Source organism: Chiloscyllium punctatum, chromosome 19, assembly GCF_047496795.1.
Source record: "Chiloscyllium punctatum isolate Juve2018m chromosome 19, sChiPun1.3, whole genome shotgun sequence".
NCBI lineage: Eukaryota > Metazoa > Chordata > Chondrichthyes > Orectolobiformes > Hemiscylliidae > Chiloscyllium > Chiloscyllium punctatum.
Genome location: NC_092757.1, coordinates 81,431,780 through 81,456,946, shown reverse-complemented (window position 1 = coordinate 81,456,946; position 25,167 = coordinate 81,431,780). Strand labels below are relative to the sequence as shown.

The window sequence follows — 25,167 nt, the reverse complement described above, 5'->3', positions numbered from 1 at the left end:
CTAGGGGACGATGGTGGCATTGTGGTAATATCACTGGTCTAGTCATCCAGACACCCAGATGAACAATCCAGGGAAATATGTTCTGATTCCCCCTGTGGTTGCCAGTAGAATTTAAAGTTCAAATAAACAAAAATCATAAATTGAAAGACAGTCTCAGTAATGGTCATAAACCTGCTCTGCAATGTTGCCTGCTGCTCGGGAAGGCCGAATGAAAGAGACCAAAACTCTACTTCTGCAACTTGGGTTAAAGGGAGGAAGAAAGTGGATACTTCCTTTAGGTATCCACTCTGCTCACCAACAACACCCTGCCACCACCCTCCCCCCACCACCATTGAAGTCATACCCCTCCTTTTGTCTCCCTCTAACATCTAAATCCCCACTTCCTTCCCTTTGTTCCACAATGTCCATGATCCCTACCCAACCAAAAACCCCAGAATTGCCCAGATCCAGTGGGCACGTTGTCTCCGTCTCCAAACTCCCTTGTAATCTCCTTAACGGCCACTACCGTCCTCTGGTGCTGTCGGGACAATGCAGTTGCCAGCCAATCAGATTGGTCGCAGCTCTCGAGGGTGAGACAGACTTTCACTGAGTGACAGAGGTAACTCACTTGCCTTGATAAGGCCAAGCCCAGTGCAGTACCGCTTCAGGGCAGCCTCTTCCTAAGATTGGCAAGTTTAAGACTAATTTTATACTGGTGGAAGGGGAGTGGAGCACAACATGTCACTGTCAATTTCATTCCACAGAGTGTGCTATCCATCCACGCAATTGTTTTCCAAGTGACCAAGAGTGATACCCACTGCCAAACGTTTGGGCAATTATAGTATGGGCCCTGCTCCTACTCAGCTCGCACTCTGAGGGCACTATGATTATCTGCACTGAATGGATTCATCAGTCTGGCACGAGGAAGGGACATGCCCTATAACTGTCATTCAAAATTGCCTCTCATGAGGAAATGTCTGTATTCTTAATTGGTCGGGTTAGCCAATCGGGAAGACCTGAACTTTTGCAATAACCAAAACTCCCAAAAAAACTGAACTTCGAACAGGCACCGCTGACCGAAATGCTATTCTTAAGCAGAAATCAAAATTGGTAATCAAGGCTACAGAATTGTATTTGATTGGCTTCAGCTCCCTCCCGAATGGAGAAATGGCCCCTCATTATCACCTCAGATTCTGAGCATATTTTTTGTGAAGGATAGAAGTCGGCTTGTACCACTTTCACTGGATGATGCTCTCCCTTGCAGCATTGAAAAGCTGAAATTGTGTCAGTGACACAGAAAAGCCTTCGAAACAGTATCACTGCCTCCATTAGTCTCTGAACTCAGCCGGCAGCGTTTGATTAGTGTCGGTTCCTTTTTCTCATTGCCTGCCAGAGAGGTACAAAGTTACATTGGTACAATCCAGTCAGTTTCCTGTTCTGACCTTCCAACTAGGACCAGAGGAGAAACTGACAGCATCAATGTGCAGCTAGCTAAGCTGATGGAGATTTCCCATGTGCTGCAGGCTGGGGAGTTTAGATCAAGCTGTTTAGACCCACTGCTGTGCAGTTGTAGGCAAACCTAGCCCGAGAATAAGAAAACTACTCTCAATAATGGCAAGCAAGAACCAATTAGGTGAGACAAAATGGGAACTTGTCAAATGGTGAGTGAGGTTTTCAGTTTTTAGTCATTTAATTTCTGTCTTTTGGGCATCTGCATTGAGTTAAGTGAAGAATGATTAAAAACCTGCCAGTGCTGTTAAGTTATGTTTCTGCAGTGATTGTTCCAGCCACCACTCCGTATGGTTTTAAATATCACAACAGCCCTGCGTTTCATAGTAGGTAAGGTTTTCCTCCTGATGCTTGAAGTGATGGGAAAATGAAAGTAATATGAATCATGACAGTTGTCCATTATTTCAACATGCTTAAGAAATCACCAGACAGATTTTTAACCATTTGAGGGCTGTAATACCTCATCCACACTGAAGGGAAAACCCAAGCATTGACTCTTTTAAATCAGGCCCAGAAATTATTTAGATGTATTCTGTAATTCTGTGTGGTTTTATGATTCTGGTGAGTGTTCACAATGAAAATTAGTAGATTTGTGACTGGAAGGGAAAGATGGTTTTATTTTCTAAGCTCCACAGCTGTTCGGGTACTCAGATTGCACCCACATTTGGTCAACAAGTTTCCAGTTTTCCCTTCCCTTTTATAAATCCACATATAAATAAAGTTCTGGAGCAGCTCAGCACAGCATAAGGTAGGGTGAGAATTGGGGCAGAGATGGAGTTAAATCACATAAACTAGATCAATGTCCTCCATGTTTCCTAATATATTAATTTGGTTGCAAACAATAGGGACGTTTCCCTGACTGCGTTGTGTTTTTGTCATTTCCTCATTCTGGTGGGTTGAAACTTGTATCTGTATTGTTGTGAGCTGGGTGGATTGGCCATGCGAAATTGCCATTGTGTAACCAGAGATGTGCAGGCTAGGTGAATTAGCCATGGAAAATGCAGGGTTACAGGGATGGGGTGGGTCTGAATGGGATGCTCTTCAGAGGGTCGGTGTGGACTGGATGGGCCGAATGGCCTGCTTCCACTCTGTAAAGGTTCTATGAGCTTGGATGGCAGTCTCTTGATGACACAAAGATAGGCAGGAAAGTAAGCACAGGAGACACAAGGAGGCTGCGACAAATATATTGACAGGTGAAGTGAGTCAGCAAAGATGTGGCTTTGGAATATCATGTGGGAAAATGTGAAACCGTCCATTTTTGGAAGGAAGGATAAAAAAGGAGCATATTATCTAAACTATGGGGATTGCAGAATTCAGAGCTGTACAGGGATCTGGGTGTCCTCATGCACAGGTTAATGGACAGCTACAGCATGTAGTTAAGGAAGCTACTAGATTGTTATCATTTATCATGAGGGTAATTGAACTTAAAAGTAGGGAGGTTATGCTTCAGTTATATATACTTCAGGACAATGGTGAAGCCACATTTGGAATACTGTGCATACATTATTTAAGAAAAGATGTAAATGCCATGGAAGTGGTTCAGCGAAGGCTAACTGGGCTAATATTTGGAATGAGCAGGCTGTCTCATGGGGAAAGCTTGGACAGGTTAGTCTTGTATCCATTACAGTTAGAGGAGAAGGCGATGTCTTGATTGTAATGTGTAAAATTCCTGAGGGGTTTTTGACAGGGTAAATGTGGACAGGATGTGTCCTCTTAAGGGAGAATCTAGAAACAGGGTTCACAGTCTAAAAATCTGGAGCTGCTCATTTAAAACAGATGAGATTACTTTTTGTTTTCCTCAGTGGGTTGGAATTTATAGAACTCTTTTCCTGAAAAGATGGTAGAAAGAGAGGGGTTGGAAGGGTAAGCGTGAATATGAATTTGTGGTTACAGTCAGACCAACCATGATCTTACTGAATGGAAAAGCAGATTCCAGGGTCTGTATGGCCTCTTCCTGCTTCTGATTCTATCCAGAGTCTAAATAGTCAAACTATACGAGAGCAAAATGCTCATAAACCATAATCATGACCATAACATTACACTATATTTATAACATACATTTGTATTTAAGTATAGTTGAATTCATACAAAGATTGCATTAAATATTGACTGAAATGTCAATGTACTGTTATTATTAGTACAGTGCTTCCAAAAGACTAGTGTTGTACAGCTCAGTGCCCTTTGTGGATTTAGTACAATGGGCTGGCTATGTTTCATGCTTTATTGCTGCCTGCTTTTGTTAATAACCTGATAGATAAGAAGACAGTATTTCATATACCTGCAATGACTTTCCAAACGGATTAAGATGATTTGTAGTTTTTAACTTGTAAGAGCTGATTCCACATGGAATCCTCAATACAGACTCCACTCTGTAAGTGTCAGATCAGTTAGTAACACAGTTGCCCCTCTATTCTTAGGTTGTGGGTTCAAGTCCCCACATCAGGACTGAATCAAAAGTTCAAGGCTGACCCCTCAGTGTAGTAGTGAGGGAGTACTGCATTGTCAGATGTGCTGCATTCAGGTGATAAACTGAGGTCCTACCTAGGTGAAAGTGTGGACTGAAGATGCTAGAGATCAGAGTCTAGATTAGAGTGGTGCTGGAAAAGTACAGCAGGTCAGGCAGCATCCGAGGAGCCGGAAAATCGACATTTTGGGCAAAAGCTCTTCATCAGGAATACTTGCCCTATCAGGTGAAAGTGGACGGGCACTATTTTGAAGAAGGGCAGAAGAGTTATCCTTGATGCTCTGGTCAAAATTCACCCATCAATCATCATCCCAATAACAGATTATTTGGTCATTATCACATGACTGTATGTAGAAGCTTGCTGTATGTAACGGAGTGTTGTGTGTCCTACAGGTTATTCTGCTATAACATGGATTTCAGTTATGTGAATTCACTAAAACGCGGTTGATGAATTGAGAGACAATGTTTCTATAGCGCAAACTTTTAAAGTATGTATTGGTTATAATGTGATTCCGGCCCTCTTAGTTTAAATGGTGCTACTATTATGTAATTTTCTTATAACACAGGAATGCGCAAGAATGAAACTACCGCGTCATAACAGAACTGATTGTACAGTGCAATGGTAGCTACACTTCACAGCATAGTTAGACACTTCTTCTTAGTATTGCAGGGTGTTTACATGTATATTAGAGACTGTTGAATACTTGTGGGATAAAGCGCTCCACTCCTTTCATCCTTGTAATACTCTTTCTTTACATTTATAGATGACAGCTTAACAAATGCATTTCAAGTGTCTAAGATCACTTTCTCTTCACATACTACTTCTAGTCTGCTCTCCATTTCTGCTCTGCTGGTGCCAGAATTACATCATCGGCTACATCATCACCATCACCATAGTGGGTGGCACTGTGGTACAGTGGTTAGCACTGCTGCCTCACAGCGCCAGAGACCTGGGTTCAATTCCCACCTCAGGCGACTATCTGTGTGGAGTTTGCACATTCTCCCTGTTACTGCGTGGGTTTCCTCCAGGTGCTCCAGTTTCCTCCCACAGGCCAAAAATGTGCAGGTTAGGTGAATAGGCCATGCTAAATTGCCTGCAATGTTTGGTGAAGGGGTAAACCTAGGGTGATGGGTTGCACTTCAGCGGGTCAGTGTGGACTTGTTGGGTGAAGGGCCTGTTTCCACACTGTAAGTAATCTGATCTAATCATTTGCACATCCATTATACAATATCTCCCCCCAAGGTTCTCTCTTATTTGGTTGACATAATTCCAGCAAATTGTTTTTTTGTTATTTACATTATCAATGTTATTGTGAACATTATTGTTACCATCTTACTTCCCCTGCGCCCACCCACCCCCTCCCCCCATCATCACTACCTCAAATTCTGGATCGTACCATCATTGGACTCTCCCATCTGGGTTGCTTGATTTCCACACGTGTGATAGTCTCTACCATTCCTCAAAATGTAACACGTTGTTTTCAATATTCAACGTAGTATGGGTATTTCTGTCCCACATCCATGGATAATAGTACTCAGTCTCAATTCTTGGCTGAGGTAAGAGTAATGCCTTCCTGTTTCTCCTGAATATTTCTTCAAACATTCTGACAAAATATGATTTCAGTTGATCTGTTTCTTGAATGACTGCTGCCTCTTTCTGACCTGGTTTTAAAGTTGGCAGTGTTTTTACAACACATCTTCTATTTTTTTGTTTCATTTCTTTTTCCTTTTAAGTAGTCATGGGAGGTTAAGTCTGACTTGAGATCGTACTTTAACACTGGTACATCTGTCTTCACTCTCCTTCCCATTAGTAATTCTGCTGGTGACTATCCATTAGTTAATGGCATGGCTCCATAACTGAGTAGAGCTAATACTCAGTCAGTATTCTTTTGATATTAGTGACATTACTAGCTTGACTTCCCTCTCTGCCTTTCCATTCAATTTTGTTGAAAACTTATCTGGTCAATACCTGCCTCTGAAGTGAATTTTCTGAATTTCTTGTTCACAAATTGAGATCCATTTCCAAAATGATTTTCTCTGGGAAGTTCAGGTGTTGCAAAGACTCATTTTGGTTTTCTAATCACTGACTCTGTTGCCATTGCAGGAAGTCTTGAGGCTGCAATCCATCTTCAATGGCAGTCCATCAGGACAAACTACATCTTCCCTTTGAAGTCAAATAGCTCTGCTACTAGTCTTTCTTGTAGCCTTTCTGGAAAGTTTGAGGACATTATTATCTCTGCTGGCACTTGACTGTTGATAGCACATTGCAAGATAACATGCCTTATTCCTTTCTAAAAGCTTGACCACTATACTATTCCTCAATGCCCCATATGGAATCTTTGCAATCCGTCATCTCAGAGTAACTTCATCATCATTTGCACATTCCACCATACTACAGTGTCTACCCTGCTTCCTGACAGATCCACAGACATTCCTCTGTGCTGCTCAGGAATCACATTATATCCTGTGTACCTAAGATTAAGCATCATTGTGATTGTCATTGCTCAACATAATAGTTTGGGATTGGGGAACTTATTACTGATTTGCACTGGATGCAATTTATTGCCAGGAAATATGACACTGTGTACCTACTCAGCACTAAAATGTGTAGAACGATTTTCACAATACTGATTGCCATATGAACAAAGGAAGTATCTCTATTTAGTGTCATGGATGAATCAAGATTTTATAGATATAGATAGACAGATAACAGGGAGCATTGTCTTCTACCTTCAGTTATGTTCCTACCACAAAACTTGCCGGTTCTTAGCTTTTATTTGAATGTGCCAGACAGAGTTACGAATTGTGAGAGTGGAAGTTGCACTGGAAAAGTTTCTTGCAGTTGGTAACCTTTGAGAGGAGATGGAAAGGAGCTTGTGCATGTGTCAGTGAAATTTTAAAGCTGCTCTCCTGAGGTTTAGCTCATTTAAAGTCAAAGGAAACCCCAGTTTACAACAGTGGGAATGTATGACAGGGCAAGAATAGTCAAAATTAAGAATGACACAGAGAGTGCATGCAATATCCACACCTTTCAAAAAATATAACATTGATATTGCATCTATATTGACTTCCATGATAGATTTCTCTGTCTCTAATTACTAAGTCAATTTTTCAGCTTGAATGTATCATTGTTCCTGGATAGTGTCAAGTTTCTTGAGTGTTTCTTGAGCTGCACTTATCCAGACAAGTCTGGACATGTGCCGCAGCATGGAATCCCTCGTCTCTGATCTGTTCATGTACCACAGTTTACACATGGCTGGTCCAGTACCATTCCTTGTCAGTGGTAATGCCCCATGGCATTCAGCAATGATTGACCAAGATGGATCTGTCCTGTTTGTTGTGGATAAAACATTTCTGAGCAATTTTCCACATTACTAGGTAGATGCCTGTGCTGTAGCCATATGGAAGAATCTGGCTAGGGATAGTTCTTCAGTACTACACTCAGAGAAACGTCAGAGAAATTCCTGTGCTTCAACAACTCTGCATAAGAACAAAAGGACTAGGAGCAGAATTAGGCCATCTGGCCCTTCTAGCCTGCTCCGCCATTCAATATGATCATGGCTGATCTTTCCATGCCCTCAGCTCACTTACCCGACCTCTCACCCTAATCCTTAATCCCTTTACTGTTCAAAATACTATCTATCTTAGGTTTAAAAACATTTACTGAGGCAGCCTCAACTACTTCACTGGGCAGGGAATTCCATAGATTCACAACCCTCTGGATGAAGAAGTTCCTTTTCAATTCAATCCTAAATCTGATCCCTCTAATTTTGAGGCTATGCTCTCTTGTCCTAATTTCACCCGCCAGTGGAAACATCCTCTCTACTTCTATCCTATCTATTCCCTTCATATTTTATATGGTGCTACAACATCCCCCCCCAATTCTTCTAAATTCCAATGAATATGATCCCAGTCTACTCAGTCTCTCCTCATAAGCCAACCCCCTCAATTCTGGAATCAACCTCGTGAACCTCCTCTGCAGCGCCCCCACTGCCAGTACATCCTTTCTCAGGTAAGGAGACTAAATCTCTACTTTTCCACATTGCCCCAATCTTTGTTATTTCACAAGTATATAGAAAAATAAGTAATGAATGTGTGTTTAAAAAGGGGACTGAATTATTTCTATTGGATTGTGTTGAGTTCTGTGTTGCTGTCAACCCTCATTTTACCTAAAGACCACACTGGTGTGTGAGAAATTCACCAGTAAACATGCTCAGTGCTATATAAAGTTCAAAGCTGCTAAACTCGGAGTCATTGAGTCATAGAGATATACAGCACAGAAACAGACCCTTCGGTCCAACTCGTCCATGCTGACCAGATATCCTAACTTAATCTAGTCTCATTTGCCAGCACTTGGCCCAAATCCCTCTAAACCCTTCCTATTCATATACCCATCCAAATGACTTTTAAATGTTTTAATTGTACCAACCTCCACCATTTTCTCATTCCATACATGCACCACCCTTGGCGTGAAAAAGTTTCCCCTTATGTCCCCTTTATATCTTTCCCCTCTCACCCTAAACCTATGCCCCAGTTCTGGCCTTCCCCACCCCAGGGAAAAGACCTTGTCTATTCACACTATGCATGCCCCTCCTGGTTTTATAAACCTCTGTAAGGTCACCCCCCAGCCTCTGACGCTCCAGGGAAAATAGCCCCAGCTTATTCAGCCTCTCCCTACAGCTCAAATCCTCCGACCCTGGCAACATTCTTGTAACTCTTTTCTGAACCCTTTCAGATTTACAATATTCTTCCGATAAGACGTAGACCAAAATTGCACGCAATATTCCAAAACTGGCCTAAACAGTGGAGAGTTGTATGGGTATCTTGATCAGTCCAGTTGGGTTAGGATTAAATCTGGCATCTTCCTGTTTTGAAAGGCTGAATCTGGTGAATGTGCCCTTGACCCATTGAACCTCCAGCTTCCTTCTTATTAATTTACATAAAATGAAAGGGACAAACGTGATCAGGGCTGATGAGGCTATCTTGACCCATTGCAAGTTAGGGAGAAGGGGTGCTGGATGAGTAATGTCACTGGATCAGCAAAGCAGAACCCCAGGTGAATGTTTTCCAGGGACATGGGTTCAAATCCCACCATGGCAAATAGAGAAATTTGAATTTTAGAAACCTTTAGCCTAATGGTGGCATGTACCCACTGTTAATTGTCATAAAAACTCATTTGATTCACTAATGTCATAGAGTTAAACAGTACAAAAAAACTCTTTGATTCAACTAGTCTATGCCGACCAGCTATCCTAAATTAATCTAGTCCCGTTTGCTAGCATTTGGCCTATATCCCTCTAAACCCTTCCTATTCATATACCCATCCAGATGCCTTTTAAATGTTGTAATTGTACCAGCCTCCATCACTTCCTCTGGCAGCTCATTCCATACACGCACCACCTTCTGTGTGAAAAAGTTATCCCTTAGGTCCCTTTCATATCTTTCCCCTCTCACCTAATCATTGGGGAGTCAGAGTCAGGGGTGACAGTTTAATGATACAGGCTAGGCCATTTAGGACTGAAGTGAGGAGAAATGGCTTCACCCAGAAGGTCGTGAGCCTGTGGAATTTTCTGCCACGGAAAATGGTTGAGAGTAAAACGTTGAAGCTTTTCAAGAAGGAGTGAGGTATAGTTCTTAGGGATTAAAAGGTCGGGGAAGAAAGCAGGAGCAAGGCACTGAATTGGACGACCATATTGAATGGCTGAGCAGGCTTGAAGGGCCGAATGGCCAACTCCTTCTCCTATTCCCTATGTTTCTATGTGTCTAAAACCCTCGCAGTTCTCTTTCAGCAGTGGGCAAGCCATTTGTGCTGTTTACAAATAGTGTTTGCCAGCATGAAAAACCTGACTTTGCATTATTAAGCATAAATCCTTGAAGTGGAAGATTGGTTTGTTCACTGGTGTCAACATAGTTGTCGCATTTATACATCAGTATGTCTTATGCAGTTTTTACATCAAAATGCTGTTTTTGCTTTTGACTCTGTAAAGGAACTAAGCCATGAGCCTGATATGAAAGAATATCCTTCTCTTTCAGCTCCCAATACTTCTCCACTAAACCAGCTCACTGTTCCCCTTTAATGTCACGTTGCAGTGTTCTCTGCTGTGCATATGGAACTGAGTGAAGAAACTGCAGTTCTGCCAAAAGCAGTCAGGTTAGTGGAGATAATTTATCACCTCAGCTGTAAAAAAGGAGCAGCAAGCAAAATGAAAGCTGCAAACAAATCTGCAGAATGTACTGTTTTGCTGGAGTCATCTGTTTGCTTACTGGACACACTGGCAGAGGAAGCACAGAGAATAGCGAGTGGGCAAACTTAATGGGGTGAGAGGCCAGAAACTTGGTTCTCAATGTCGACATAAATTTTAGCAGAAGTTTCCCTCTCGGGTGGTGGGTTTTCACCAGCACATGACGAGACGTTTAGGGACATGTATTAACCCTAACCCTATCACCGTAATCTTGCCAGACCATAATGCTTGCCTATCAGTGAGATAGTTTAACCTGGGGCAAGAGGAGAGGTTGCAAAGGAGAGTCCTTCATGATAACCTCAGCCAGTGATGGGAATTGAACCCACATTGTTGGCGTCACTCTGCACTAATAATGCACCATCCAGCCAACTGAGCTAACTGTATTATTTAACTTATCCTTTATTTGCCTTTCTTTAATACCCAGGAGTGCTATCATACACCGTTGACCACCTTTCCACCACCAAATTCACCGTGACTTGTTTTGTTTCATTTTAAGCTACTAACCAGCACCAGTAATCACCCACATAGCCAATTACTTATTTACAAACAAGGCCCATTAGCATCCGATTTGCAACACAACTCGCTGGATTTAGAATAGCCTTCCCAATTAATTTCTGTCTAATCGGAAAATGCACACTTCAGATAACTCACCACATGAAGTGGATGTGGACATAGAATCACTGCAATGTTTAACAAGAGGATGGCCAGAGTGAGGGGAGGGCCGATCAGGGATAGTGGAGGGAACTTGTGCCTGGAGTTGGAGGAGGTAGGGGAGACCCTTAATGAATACTTTGCTTCATTATTCACTACTAAGAGGGACCTTGACGATTCTGAGGACAGCGTGAAACAGACTGATATGCTAGAACAGGTTGATGTTAGGAAGGAGAATGTGCTGAAATTTTTGAAAAACATAAGGATAGATAAATCCCCTGGGCCGGATGGGATATACCCTAGGTTACTACAGGAAGTGAAAGAGGAGATTGCTGCACGTTTGGTGATGATCTTTGTATCCTCACTGCCCACTGGAATAGTACCAGATGATTGGAGAGTGGCAAATGTTATTACTTTGTTCAAGAAAGGGAATAGGGATAATCCTGGGAATTATAGACCAGTCAGTCTTATGTCAGTGGTGAGAAAAGTATTGGAGAGGACTCTGAGAGACAGGATTTATGATTACTTGGAAAACCACAGTTTGATTGGAGATAGTTAGCATGGCTTTGTGAGGGGCAGGTCATGCCTCACAAATCTTATTGAATTCTTAGAGGATGTGACAGAACACTTTGAAGGTAGAACAGTGGATGTGGTGTATATGGATTTTGGCAAGATATTTGATAAGGTTCCCCATGATAGGCTCATTCAGAAAGTAAGAAGACATGAGATACAGGGAAACCTGTCTGTCTGGATATAGAATTGGCTGGCCCATAGAAGACAGAGGGTGCTGATAGATGGAAAATATTCAGTCTGGAGCAGGGATCAGTCTGCGACCACTGCTCTTTGTGATTTTTATATATGACTTAGATGAGGAAATGGAAGGGTGAGTTAGTAAGTTTGCCAATGACACGAAGGTTGGTGGAGTTGTAGATAGTGTGAAGGGCTGTTGTAGGTTGCACGGACATTGACAGGATGCAGAGCTGGGCTGAGAAGTGGCAGATGGAGTTCAACCTGGAAAAGAATGAAGTCATTCAGTTTGGAAGGTCAAATCTGAATGCAGAATACAGGGTTAAAGGCAGGATTCTTAGCAGTGTGGAAGAACAGAGGGATCTTGGGGTCCATGTTCATAGATCCCTCAAAATTTCCACCCAACTTGTTAGGGTTGCTAAGAAGGCATATGGTGTGTTGGCTTTCCTTGGCAGGGGGATTGAGTTTAAGAGCTGTGAGGTTATGCTGCAGCTCTATAGAGCCCTGTTTAGACCATACTTGGAATATTGTGTTCCGTTCTGGTGGCCTTGTTCTAGGAAGGATATGGAAGCTTTAGAGAGCGTACAGAAGAGATTTACCAGGATGCTGCCTGGAGTGAAGAGCATGTCTTATGAAGAAAGGTTAAGGGAGCTAGAGCTTTTCTCATTGGAGTGAAGAAGGATGAGAGGTGACTTGATAGAGATGTACATGATATTGAGAGGCATAGATAGAGTGGATAGCCAGAGACTTTTTCCCAGGGCAGAAATGGCTATCACAAGGGGCATAATTTTAAGGTGATTGGAGGAAAGTTTTGGGGAGATGTTAGTGGTCAGTTCTTTATACAGGGAGTGGGGGTGCATGGAATGGACTGCCAGCAGCGATAGTAGAGTCAGACATACGAGGGACATTTAGGTGATTCTTGGATAGGCCCATGGAAGTTAGTACCATGAAGGGTATGTAGGTTAGTCTGAACTTAAATTGGGATAAAAGCATGGCACAACATCGAGGGTCAAAGGGCCTGTACTATTCTATAACATGGAAACAGACTATTTGGCTCATCGAGTCCACACTGACCCTCTGAAGAGTATCTCACTCAGACCTATCCCTGTAACCCTGCATTTCCCATGGCTAACTCCCCCTAGCCTGCACATCCCTGGACACTATGGGTAATTTAGCATGGCCAATTCACCTAATTTGCACATCTTTGGACTGTGGGAGGAAACCAGAGCACTCAGAGAAAATCCATGTAGACACAGGGAGAATGTGCAGTCTCCACACAGACAGTCACCTGAGGCTGGAATTGAACATAGATCCCTGGTGCTGTGAGGCAGCAGTGCTAACCACCGACCCACCGTGCTGCCCCAAAGCCACTTGCACCTCTACTTGGAATTTGGAGAAAATAGCCACTGCCTCATCCTTACAGTGATGCAGCTTTGTGTGACATTTCCATCCCGCTGTGAGCTGTGCAGGTACATTCACTAGCCCAAGTGGTAGGAAGCGGGGCTGTGACCCAGAGCCACCTTAAAGCCTTGCTGGCTAACGGCAAACAGAGCGCAGCTTCTGGCCATAGGATAGGTGGTTGTGCAAACGGTGGATACACAGTGCGCAAAGGGTAGAGAGCCACAAAAGTGAGAAAGAGGAGGGAAAGCTGGCTGAGCAAGGGTGTGCATAGGTCAATCCCAAGGGAAGGTGGGGCCCCCTGTAATCCTGGAGTTATGCTGCAGTCAGTCTGAGGGTGGTCTTAGCTTTGTCCAGAGCACTCTCCCTGCTGTGGTTGACTCATGCCTGGGGATCTATCTATTGGTGTTGTATAGCGGAGAGAGGGTCACAATCATAGGGAGCAGTTTGGTGTAGTAAGGTGGGGCTTGGGAAGGTTGAGGAACATACACCGTTGTAGCGATAAAATTGAGAACATCAGTTTGCATGTGACCTCAGTCTGGGGAGGGCTGAGCTTTAGCAAAGGCAATGGGACCTGTATAATGAAGGGGTTTGGCATAATCACAACTCACCTTGGAGGAACCTGTTTGGGAGAGGTCACAGCACAGAAACAGATAAGTGGATATTTTAAGCGTGGCTTTACAGAAAGTGTGCAGTAGTGAGTAAAGTGGGTTCTTTCTTGATTATATGTTTTATTGAGGTATGTCTCTTGATTAAACTTAAAATATAAGCCATAAATATTAATTTAACTTGGAGCAATGTTTTGTAGAGGAATAAGACAGTGCTATTTTCTGGGTCTGCCGATTGGAAGAAGCAAAAATGGCCTCTAGTAGAGTGATATGCTCTTCTCGTTGGATGTAGGAGTTTAGGGAGAGTTTACAGATTACTGAGGATTATAGCTGTAATAAATGCTGTTGGTTGCGAATCCTAGCAGATCGAATGGATCGGTTGGAGAGACAGTTAGAGGCAATGAGAAATTTACAAGAGCAAGGGGATGTGATGGATGTCAGTTATAGGAAGGGGGAAAAGTCGCAGATAGTCACGTAGATGGGTTAACTCCTGGAAAGGTAAGAGAGGTAGGCAGGTAGTGCAGGAGTCTTCTGTGGCTATCCCCATTTCAAACAAGTATGCTGTTTTGACAAATGTATGGGGTGACGGATTCTCAGGGGAACGTAGCACGAACAGCCAGGTTTCTGGTATTGAGACTGGCTCTAATGCAATGAGCGGTAAGTCAGGTTCCAAGAGATCGATTGTGTTAGGGGACTCTCTAGTCAGGGGCACAGACTGACGTTTCTGTAGCCAGCAGCGAAAAATCAGAATAGTGTGTTGCTTCTCTGGTGCCGGGATCAAAGATGTCTCAGAGAGGGTGCAGAGTGTTCTTATGGGGGAGAGGGGCTGGCAGGAGGTCATTGTACACATTGGAACCAATGACATAGGAAGTGAAAAGGTTGAGATCCTGAAGGGAGATTACAGAGAGTTAGGCAGGAATTTAAAAAGGAGGTCCTTGAAAGTAGAAATATCTGAATTACTCCTGGTGCTACGAGCTAGTGAGGCCAGGAATAGCAGGATAGAGCAGGTGAATGCATGGCTGAGGATCTGAAGTATGGGAGAAAGAATCACATTTTTGAATCATTGGAATCTCTTTTGGGATAGAAGTGACCTGTATAAGAAGGACGGATTGCAGCTAAATTGGAAGGGGTCTAATATACTGGCAGGGAGATTTGCTAGAGGCACTCAGGAGGATTTAAACAAGTGAGGTGGAGGAGGGCGTGGGACGGGACCCAGGGAGATAGTGAGGAAAGAGATCAATCTGAGACTGGTACAATTGAGAACAACGGCAAGTCAAACAGTCAGAGCAGGCAGGGACAAAGCAGAGAACAAGGTAGGACTGATAAATTAAACTGCATTTATTTCAACACAAAAGGCCTAAAAGGGAAGGCAGATGAACTCAGGGCATGGTTAGTAACATGGGACTGGGATATCATATCAATTACAGAAACATGGCTCAAGGATGGACCGGACTGGCTGCTTAATGTTCTAGGATACAAATGCTACAGGAAGGACAGAGAGGGAGGCAAGAGAGGAGGGGGAGCGGTATTACAGCTATACTGAGGGAGGATATTCCCGGAAATACATCTCAGGAAGTTATTTGTGTGGAACTGAGAAATAGGAAAGGGATGATCATTTCATTGGAATTGTATTATAGACCTCCTAATAGTCAGAGGGAAATCGAGAAACAAACTTGTAAGGAGATCTCCGTAATCTGTAAGAATAATAGGGTGATTATGGTAGGGGATTTTAACTTTCCAAACGTAGACTGGGACTGTCATAGTGTTAAGGGTTTAGATGGAGAGGAATTTGTAAAGTGTGTACAAGAAAATTTCTGATTCAGTATGTGGATGTACCTACTGGATAAAGTGCAAAACTTGGCCTATTCTTTGGAAATAAGGCAGGGCAGGTGACTGAGGTATCAGTGGGGGAGCACTTTGGGGCCAGCGACCATAATTCTATTAGTTTTAAAATAGTGATGGAAAAGGATAGACCAGATCTAACAGTTGAAGTTCTAAATTGGAGAAAGGCCAATTTTGACAGTTTGAGGCAAGAACTTTCAAAAGCTGATTGGGGCAGATGTTCGCAGGTAAAAGGATGGCTGAAAAATGGGAAGCCTTCAGACATTAGATAACTGGAGTCCAGAGAAAGTAGATTCCTGTCACGGTGAAAGGAAAGGCAGGTAGGTATAGGGAATGCTGGATGACTAGAGAAATTGAGGGTTTGGTTAAGAAAAAGAAGGAAGCATATGTCAGATATAGACAAGATAGATCCAGTGAATCCTTAGAGTATAAGGCAGTAGAAGTATACTTAAGAGAGAAATCAGGAGGGCAAAAAGGGGTCATGAGATAGCTTTGGCAAATCGAGTTAAGGAGAACCAAAGGGGTTTTTACAAATCCATTAAGGGCAAAAGGGTAACTAGGGAGAGAATAGAGCCCCTCAAAGATCAGCAAGGCAGCCTTTGTGTGGAGCCACAGAAAATGGGGGAGATACTAAATGAGTACTTTGCATCAGTATTTACTGTGGAAAAGGATATGGAAGATATAGACTGTAGGGAAATAGATGGTGACATCTTGAAAAATGTCCACATTACAGAGGAGGAAGTGCTGGATGTCTTGAAATGCACAAAAGTGGATAAATCCCCAGGACCTGATCAGGTGTACCCTAGAACTCTGTGGAAAGCTAGGGAAGTGATTTCTGGGCCTCTTACTGCGGTGAGGCATGACTTAGGATGTGTGGATTGGAAAAGTAGATTCCAAGGCAAGAGCGTAATTGATATGTGGAACTTGTTCAAGGAGCAACTATTGAGTGTCCTTGATAAGTACGTACCTATCAGGCAGGGAGGAAAGGGTCGTGTGAGGGAGCCGTGGTTTAATAAGGAATTGGAATCCCTTGTTAAATGGAAGAGGGCGGCCTTTGTAAAGATGAGGCGTGAAGGTTCAATAGGGGCAATTGAGAGTTATAAGGTAGCCCGGAAGGACCTGAAGAGAGAGCTAAGAGCAGCAAGGAGGGGACATGAAAGGTCCTTAGTTGGTAGGATTAGGGAAAACCCTAAGGCTTTCTATAGGTATGTTAGGAATAAAAGAATGACTAGGGTAGGAATAGGTCCAATCAAGGATAGTAATGGGAAGTTGCGTGTGGAGGCTGAAGAGATTGGGGAGACACTGAATGAATACTTTTCGTCAGTATTCACTCAGGAACAGGACATTGTTGTCGATATGAATACTGAGGCACGAATAAGTAGAATGGATGGCTTTGAGATATGTAGAGAAGAGGTGTTGGAAATTCTGGCAAGGGTGAAAATAGATAAGTCCCCTGGGCCTGATGGCATTTATCCTAGGATTCTCTGGGAAGCAAGGGAGGAGATTGCAGAGCCATTGGCCTTGATTTTTGTGTCCTCTTTGTCTACAGGAGTAGTGCCGGAGGACTGGAGGCTAGCAAACGTGGTTCCCTTGTTCAAGAAGGGGAGTAGGGATAATCCTAGTAACTATAGGCCAGTGAGTCTCACTTCTGTTGTGGGCAAAGTCTTAGAGAGATTTGTAAGGGATAGGATTTATGCACATCTGGATAAGAATAATGTGATCAAGGATAGTCAGCATGGTTTTGTGAAGGGCAGGTCGTGCCTCACAAACCTTATTGAATTCTTTGAGAAGGTGACTAAGGAGGTAGATGAGGGGAAAGCGGTAGATGTGGTATATATAGATTTTAGTAAGGCGTTTGATAAGGTCCCCCATGATAGGCTACTGCAGAAAATACAGAGCTATGGCATTGAGGGTGAGTTGGAGGTTTGGATTAGGAATTGGCTGGCTGGAAGAAGACAGAGGGTAGTAGTTGATGGCAAAGGTTCATCTTGGAGTGCCGTCACTAGCGGTGTTCCGCAAGGATCTGTTTTGGGACCATTGCTGTTTGTAATTTTTATAAATGACCTGGAGGAAGGGTTAGAAGGTTGGGTGAGCAAGTTTGCGGATGATACGAAAGTCGGAGGAGTTGTAGACAGTGAGGAAGGATGTGGCAGGTTACAGCGGGATATAGAGAAGCTGCAGAGCTGGGCAGAAAGGTGGCAAATGGAGTTCAATGTAGCTAAGTGTGAGGTGATTCACTTTGGTAAGAGTAACAAAAAGATGGGGTATTGGGCTAATGGTCGGATACTTGGTAGTGTGGAAGAGCAGAGGGATCTTGGTGTCCATGTACACAGATCTCTGAAAGTTGCCACCCAGGTAAATAGTGCAGTGAAGAAGGCATATGGCGTACTGGCTTTTATTGGTAAAGGAATTGAGTTCCGGAGTCCTGAGGTCATGCTGCAGTTGTATAAGACTCTGGTGCGGCCGCATCTGGAATATTGTGTGCAGTTTTGGTCGCCATACTATAGGAAGGATGTGGAGGCACTGGAACGGGTGCAGAGGAAGTTTACCAGGATGTTGCCTGGTATGGTAGGAAGATCCTATGAGGAAAGGCTGAGGCACTTGGGGTTGTTTTCATTGGAGAAAAGAAGGTTTAGGGGTGACTTGATAGAGGTGTACAAGATGATTAGGGGGTTAGATAGGGTTGACAGTGAGAACCTTTTTCCACGTATGGAGTCAGCTATTACAAGGGGGCATAGCTTTAAATTAAGGGGTGGTAGGTATAGGACTGATGTTAGGGGTAGGTTCTTCACTCAGCGAGTCGTAAGTTCATGGAATGCCCTGCCAGTAGCAGTGGTGGACTCTCCCTCTTTATGGGTATTTAAGCGGGCATTGGATAGGTATATGGAGGATAGTGGGTTAGTGTAGGTTAGGTGGGCTTTGATCGGCGCAACATCGAGAGCCGAAGGGCCTGTACTGCGCTGTATTCTTCTATGTTCTTCTACTGAGATATTTGTATCATCGATAGTCACAGGTGAGGTGCTGGAAGACCGGAGGCTGGTAAACGTGGTGCCACTGTTTAAGAAGGGTGGTAAGGACAAGCCAGGGAACTATAGACCAGTGAGCCTGACCTCAGTGGTGGGCAAGTTGTTGGAGGGAATCCTGAGGGACAGGATGTACATGTATTTGGAAAGGCAAGGACTGATCAGGGATAGTCAACATGGCTTTGTGCATGGGAAATCATGTCTCACAAACTTGATTGAGTTTTTTTAAGAAGTAACAAAGAGGATTGATGAGGGCAGAGCAGTAAATGTGATCCATATGGACTTCAGTAAGGTGTTCGACAAGTTTCCCCATGGGAGACGGATTAGCAAGGTTAGATCTCACGGAATACAGGGAGAACTAGCCATTTGGATACAGAACTGGTTCAAAGGTAGAAGAAAGAGGTTGGTGGTGGAGGGTTATTTTTCAGAATGGATGCCTGTGACCACTGGAGTGTCACAAGGATCGGTGCTGGGTCCACTACTTTTCATCATTTATATAAATGATTTGGATGTGAGCATAAGAATTAGTGAGTTTGCAGATGACACCAAAATTGAAGGTGTAGTGGACAGCGAAGAAGGTACCTCAGATACGACAGGATCTTGACCAGATGGGCCAATGGGCTGAGAAGTGGCACATGGAGTTTAATTTAGATAAATGTGAGGTGCTGCATTTTGGGAAAGGAAATCCTAGCAGGACTTATACACTTAATGGTAAGGTGCTAGGGAGTGTTGCTGAACAAAGAGACCTTGGAGTGCAGGTTCATAGCTCCTTGAAACTAGAGTAGCAGGTATATAGGATAGTGAAGAAGGCATTTGGTATGCTTTCCTTTATTGGTCAGAGTATTGAGTACAGAAATTGGGAGGTCATGTTGCGGCTGTACAGGACATTGGTTAGGCCACCTTTGGAATATAGTGTGCAATTCTGGTCTCCTTCCTATCGAAAAGATGTTGTGAAACATGAAAGGGTTCAGAAAAGATTTACAAGGGTGTTGCCAGGGTTGGAGGATTTGAGCGAAAGGGGGAGGTTGAATAGGCTAGGGTTGTTTTCCTTGGAGTGTTGGAGGCTGAGGGGTAACCTTATAGAGGTTTATAAAATTATGAGGGGCATGGATCAGGTAAATAGACAAAGTCTTTTCCCTGGGGTGGGGAGTCCAGAACTAGAGGTAATCGGTTCAGGGTGAGAGGGGAAAGAGTCCTAAGGGGCAACTTTTTCACACAGAGGGTGGTATGTGTATGGAATGGGCTGCCAGAGGAAGTGGTGGAGGCTGGTACAATTGCAACATTTAAAAGTCACCTGGATGGCTCGTCCACATCCCGCACCTCCGCCCTCAGACCCCATCCCTCCAACCGTAACAAGGACAGAACGACCCTGGTGCTCACCTTCCACCCTACCAACCTTCGCATAAACCAAATCATCCGCCGACATTTCCACCACCTCCAAACGGACCCCACTACCAAGGATATATTTCCCTCCCCACCCCTTTCCACCTTCCACAAAGACCGTTCTGTCCATGACTACCTGGTCAGGTCCACGCCCCCCTACAACAAACCCTCCCATCCTGGCACCTTCCCCTGCCACTGCAGGAATTGCAAAACCTTCGCCCACACCTCCTCCCTCACCTCCATCCAAAGCCCTAAAGGAGCCTTCCACATCCTTCAAAGTTTTACCTGCACATCCACCAATATCATTTATTGTATTCGTTGCTCCCGATGCGGTCTCCTCTACATTGGGGAGACTGGACGCCTCCTAGCAGAGCGCTTTAAGGAACATCTCCGGGACACCTGCACCAATCAACCAAACCGCCCCGTGGCCCAACATTTCAACTCTCCCTCCCACTCTGCCGAGGACATGGAGGTCCTAGGCCTCCTTCACCGCTATTCCCTCACCACCCGATGCCTGGAGGAAGAACGCCTCATCTTCTGCCTCGGAACACTTCAACCCCAGGGCATCAATGTGGACTTCCACAGTTTCCTCATTTCCCCTTATCCCACCTCACCCCAGTTCCAAAATTCCAGCTTAGCACTATCCCCATGACTTGTCCTACCTGCCTATCTTCTTTTCCACCTATCCACTCCACCCTCCTCCCTGACTTATCACCTTCATCCCCTCCCCCACTCACCTATTGTACTCTATGCTACTTTCTCCCCACCCTCACCCTCCTCTCATTTATGTCTCCACCTGCAGGCACTCTGCCTGTATTCCTGATGAAGGTCTTTTGCCCGAAACGTTGATTTTACTGCTCCTCAGATGCTGTCTCAACTGGTGTGCTTTTCCAGCACCACTCTAACCCAGAATCTGGTTCCCAGCATCTGTAGTCATTGTTTTTACCTGAGTATATGAATAGGATGAGTTTGGGCCAAATGCTGGCAGATGGGACTAGATTGGGTTGGAATATCTGGTCGGCATGGACAAGTTGTTTCTGTGCTGTCTATCTCTGTGACTCCATGACTCTAAACAATGCTGGCATTGAGGACTTGTCAGAAATAGGGAGTCTGGAGGCTCACAGGGACAGGAGGAAGAGCCAATCAGTGAGGAAAAAAAGAGAATTGGGGAAATCTGGTGGATGAGGAGGTTCACACAATCATAGAATCCCTACAGTACAGATACAGGCCATTCGGCCCATTGAGTCTGTACTGATGCTCCAAAGTACATCCCACCTTGACCTGGCCCCCCTACCCCAACCCCGTAGCTGTAAATTTACCACAGCTAATCCATGTAACCTACTCATCTCTGAACACTACAGTGCATTTTTGGCATGTCTCCTAATCTTTGGAAGAAACCAGAGCAATTGGAGGAAACCCACACAGACACAAGGAGAATGTGTAAACCTCACACAGTCACCCAAGGCTGAGATCAAACCTGGGTTCCTGGTGCTGTGAAGCAGCAGATTAGATTACTTACAGTGTGGAAACAGGCCGTTCGGCCTAACAAGTCCACACCGACCCGCCGAAGCGCAACCCACCCAGACCCATTCCCCTACATTTACCCTTTCACCTAACACTATGGGCAAATTTAGCATGGCCAATTCACCTAACCTGCACATTTTTGGACTGTGGGAGGAAACCGGAGCACCCGGAGGAAACCCACGCAGACATGGGGAGAATGTGCAAACTCCACACAGTCAGTCGCCTGAGGCGGGAATTGAACCCGGGTCTCTGGTGCTGTGAGGCAGCAGTGCTAACCATTGTGCCACCGTGCCGCCTAACCACTGAGCCCCTGGGCCACCCAGATTGCTATTGGAAATGTCAGACATTGATAGTGAGTCCTGCCATTTTTATTCAAATGAACTGTGCAATTCCCTTTCAAAATTGGCATCCAAAATTGGAGGAGATTTCATTTGAAAGGGAGTGGATTGCAGCTTGACCTACTGAAAAAGGTGATGCCATTAATCCTGAATCCCAGTGATGGGGAATCATGTTTCATGTCTCTGGAGAATGTAGGACTTGAACCCAGGCAACTTGGCTTAGAGATAGGGTCACTACCGCTGCACCACATTTCAGCCATAAGCCTTTCATTACGAGCCCCTTCCTGATGAGGGGGCTTGTGCCCGAAATGTTGATTCTCCTGCTTCTCGGATGCTGCCTGACCGGCTGTGCTTTTCCAGCACTACACTGTCGACTCTGATCTCCAGCATCTGCAGTCCTCACTTTCGCCCCAATGGAGAATCACGATCAGCTGGGTTCAAATCCCACATAAACAGCACATCAACTATTCTCATGACCTCATATCTCAAGGAGATCTCAGTAAGCCATGAACCAAAATACATCGTGATGAGTGCCAGCTCCTAATGTCAGGTGGCATCAGCTGCTGCAGTGGTAGTGACCCTATCTCTACACCAAGTTGCCTGGGTTCAAGTCCAACATTCTCCAGAGATATGGACCTTATAGAGGTTTATAACGTCATGAAGGGCATGGATAGGTGAGTAGAGAAGGTCTTTTCCCTGGGATTGGGGAGTCCAGAACTAGAGGGCATATGTTTAGGGTGAGAGGGGAAAGATATAAAAGGGACCTAAGGGGCAACTTTTTCATGCAAAGTGTGATACGTGTAAGGAATGAGCTGTCAGAGGAAATGGTGGAGGCTGGTACAATTACAAAATTTAAAAGACATCGAGATGGAATCTACATATGAATAGGAAGGGTTTAGAGGGAGATGGGCCAAGTGCTGGCAAATGGAACTAGGTCAGATTGAGATATCTGGTCAGCATGGACGAGTTGGACTGAAGGGTCTGTTTCTGTGCTATGCATCTCTATGACTCTATGACTTCATAGGATCTTAGAAGATGGCCTGCTTCCTTATTATAGGGGTTCTATGTTTATGATAAACTCTGGCATTCTGGCTGGGAGCTTCTACCGTTCAAGGGAAAAGGTGGCAAGAGAGTTGGGGGATGAGGGGCAGTTGCTGGCATCTCTGTCATGCCAAGGCAAGATTAGAGGGGCTCTGGTGCCAACCTCCCTGAGGGGAAGCTGATTATTATCAGTGGGAAGGTTCTCTGACATGCCTTCAATAGTCCAGGACCACCTGTAAGTTTTTCTTTAGTTTTGCAAAGAGCTGTCTTTGAAGCCACACAGGATGGAGCCTTCCATGTCAGACAAACTGAAAACATTGCAAAATCAATAACTTTTCCACGGCATGATGAGGCCACCCGGGCGAATGTCTATCAAGAAATGACCTCGGGATAGCAGCCGATGACGAGTGGAGTTACGCAGGATCCATGTTGGGACTACAGCTATTCACTCTCTACATTAACAACCTGGACAAAGGCATTGTTGCTAAGTTTGCAGATGACACAAAGTGAGGTGGAGGGACAGATAGTGTTGAGGAAGTGGGAAGGCTGTCGAACGACTTGGACAGGCTAAGAGAGTGGGCAAAGAAGCGGCAGATGGAATACAATGTTAGAAAGTATAAGGTGAGACGCTTTGGTGGCAAGAATAGAGGTATAGACTATTCTCAAAATAAGGAAAGGGTGATGAGGGTTGGGGGGTAATATGTGTCTAGTGGTGGCGTTCCACTGGAGGTGACAGAAATGGCAGCTAATGATCCTCTGGATGTGGATACCATTGAGATAGTAGGTAAGCTCTTGTGGGAGGGAAGAGAGGGGATGAGAGCTGAAGTATGGGAGATGGGTTGGACCTGGCTCAGGGCTCTGTCAACTACGCTGCTGGGGAATCCTCAGTTGAGGGTGAAAGTGGACATTTCGGAGGCTCCCTTGTCAAAGTTAGCATCAACAGAACAGATACAACTTTTTTATGTGGCTGTGATAATGAGCTTTAGCAAATAACTTGTCAGACAGCAGGACCAACGGTGAAATTAAGATGGTGAACAAGAGAAAAGATTGGAACAGAAATCCTATCAGGAAGAGGACTAGAACCTCTTCCAGGTAGGCAGTGACTTAAACACTAAATTTAAAAAATCCAAAAAAAACTGCAGATGCAGAAAATCAGAAACAACATTTCTCTGGAGTTAGTCTCTGTTTTTCCAGGATACCTGGCTGTGTCAGTACAAGGAAAAGACAATCAAAATGTGCAGTAAATATGACTCTGTCCCTCCTTTTAAGAAGTAAGAAGAGACCTTAAAACAGGGCCAGTTGAAAAGATACCTCTCACAGTGAACTATTTCTGTGAACCTGAGAAAGTTTCAAATATCAGTATCTCTGATTGCTCATAAAACCAGAAAACTGAACTGTTGCTTTAATTCAAAGCCCTAAGTCTAACTGATTTTCCACCTGGACTGAAATCTGGTCTGAAGATTTTCCATCACCCTCCAGTAGTCAACATTTTGACTGAATCAGTTGAAAACTCTAAAATCTGTGTGAAGTCACCATTTTATCCTTTGAGTTTGTTTCCTTGGCAGTCAACCACTATGTAGTTTTCCCTTTGTTTTGAAACTACGTCATCTCTGCAGAGTTTGCGATGTGAATATATTTGTTTGGGATTATGGGGAAATAGTTCAATTCCTGAACGTATCTTCATTGTTACCCAGTTGATTAATGAACTTGTTTATGAGAAGTTTTTTATTTATAAGAAACAGGTTACTATTGAGTTTGTTAAAGAAACTTACATTTCCCAAAGCCTTCAAAATTGTTAGCGAGGGAGATTAAAATACAGGCCCATGAAATAAAAATACTTCCAAAAATATACTTTATTTATAAAAAAAACTTTATATATAGTCACAAACACAGTTTGATTCTGAACAGTAGCGTATCAAGAAAACAAAAATATTGAAGTTTGACTCTATCCAACAAACCAAAGACAACTCCTACTTGAACCTGACTATATTTACATGCATTTGAGATACCAGGAGGGTCTGATAACTAAACCAACCTCCATATAACTTTGGCAGAAAGCCCTCAGATGGTGGTCTTTCCCCAAGGTGCCTTAGCATCAGCTGCTCCAAGCTTTAGTGTGTCCCTCAGTACCTTGTCCTGGACCTTGGAATGTGTCAGTCTGCAACATTCGGTCGAGATCAACTCCTTACTCTGGAAGACCAACAAGTTTCAGGCAGACCAAAGAGGGTTTTTCACTGCGTTGATGGTCCTCCAGGTACAGTTGATGTTTGTCTTAGTATGTGCCCCGGGGAACAGACCGTAGAGCACAGAGTCCTGCATCACGGAGCTGCTCAGGACAAACCTTGACACAACCCATTGCATTTTCTTCCAGACTTCCTTTGCAAAGGCACATTCCAGAAGGAGATATGTAACAGTCTC

At 44.1% G+C, this 25,167-nt stretch overlaps 1 protein-coding gene across 4 annotated transcripts in view; it reads left to right on the top strand.

Annotated features, from left to right (window-relative positions):
• Window positions 1-1,471: 1,471 nt before the first annotated feature.
• Window positions 1,472-25,167, top strand: part of LOC140491527 (rap1 GTPase-activating protein 2-like) — a 407,584-nt gene continuing 383,888 nt past the window's right edge. For all 4 annotated transcript variants that reach the window (XM_072589835.1, XM_072589836.1, XM_072589834.1 and 1 more), the window contains exon 1: window positions 1,472-1,640. In XM_072589835.1, coding sequence (XP_072445936.1) covers window positions 1,591-1,640 — 50 coding nt within the window. In that variant the 5' untranslated portion in view covers window positions 1,472-1,590. The remainder of the gene's footprint in view (window positions 1,641-25,167) is intronic.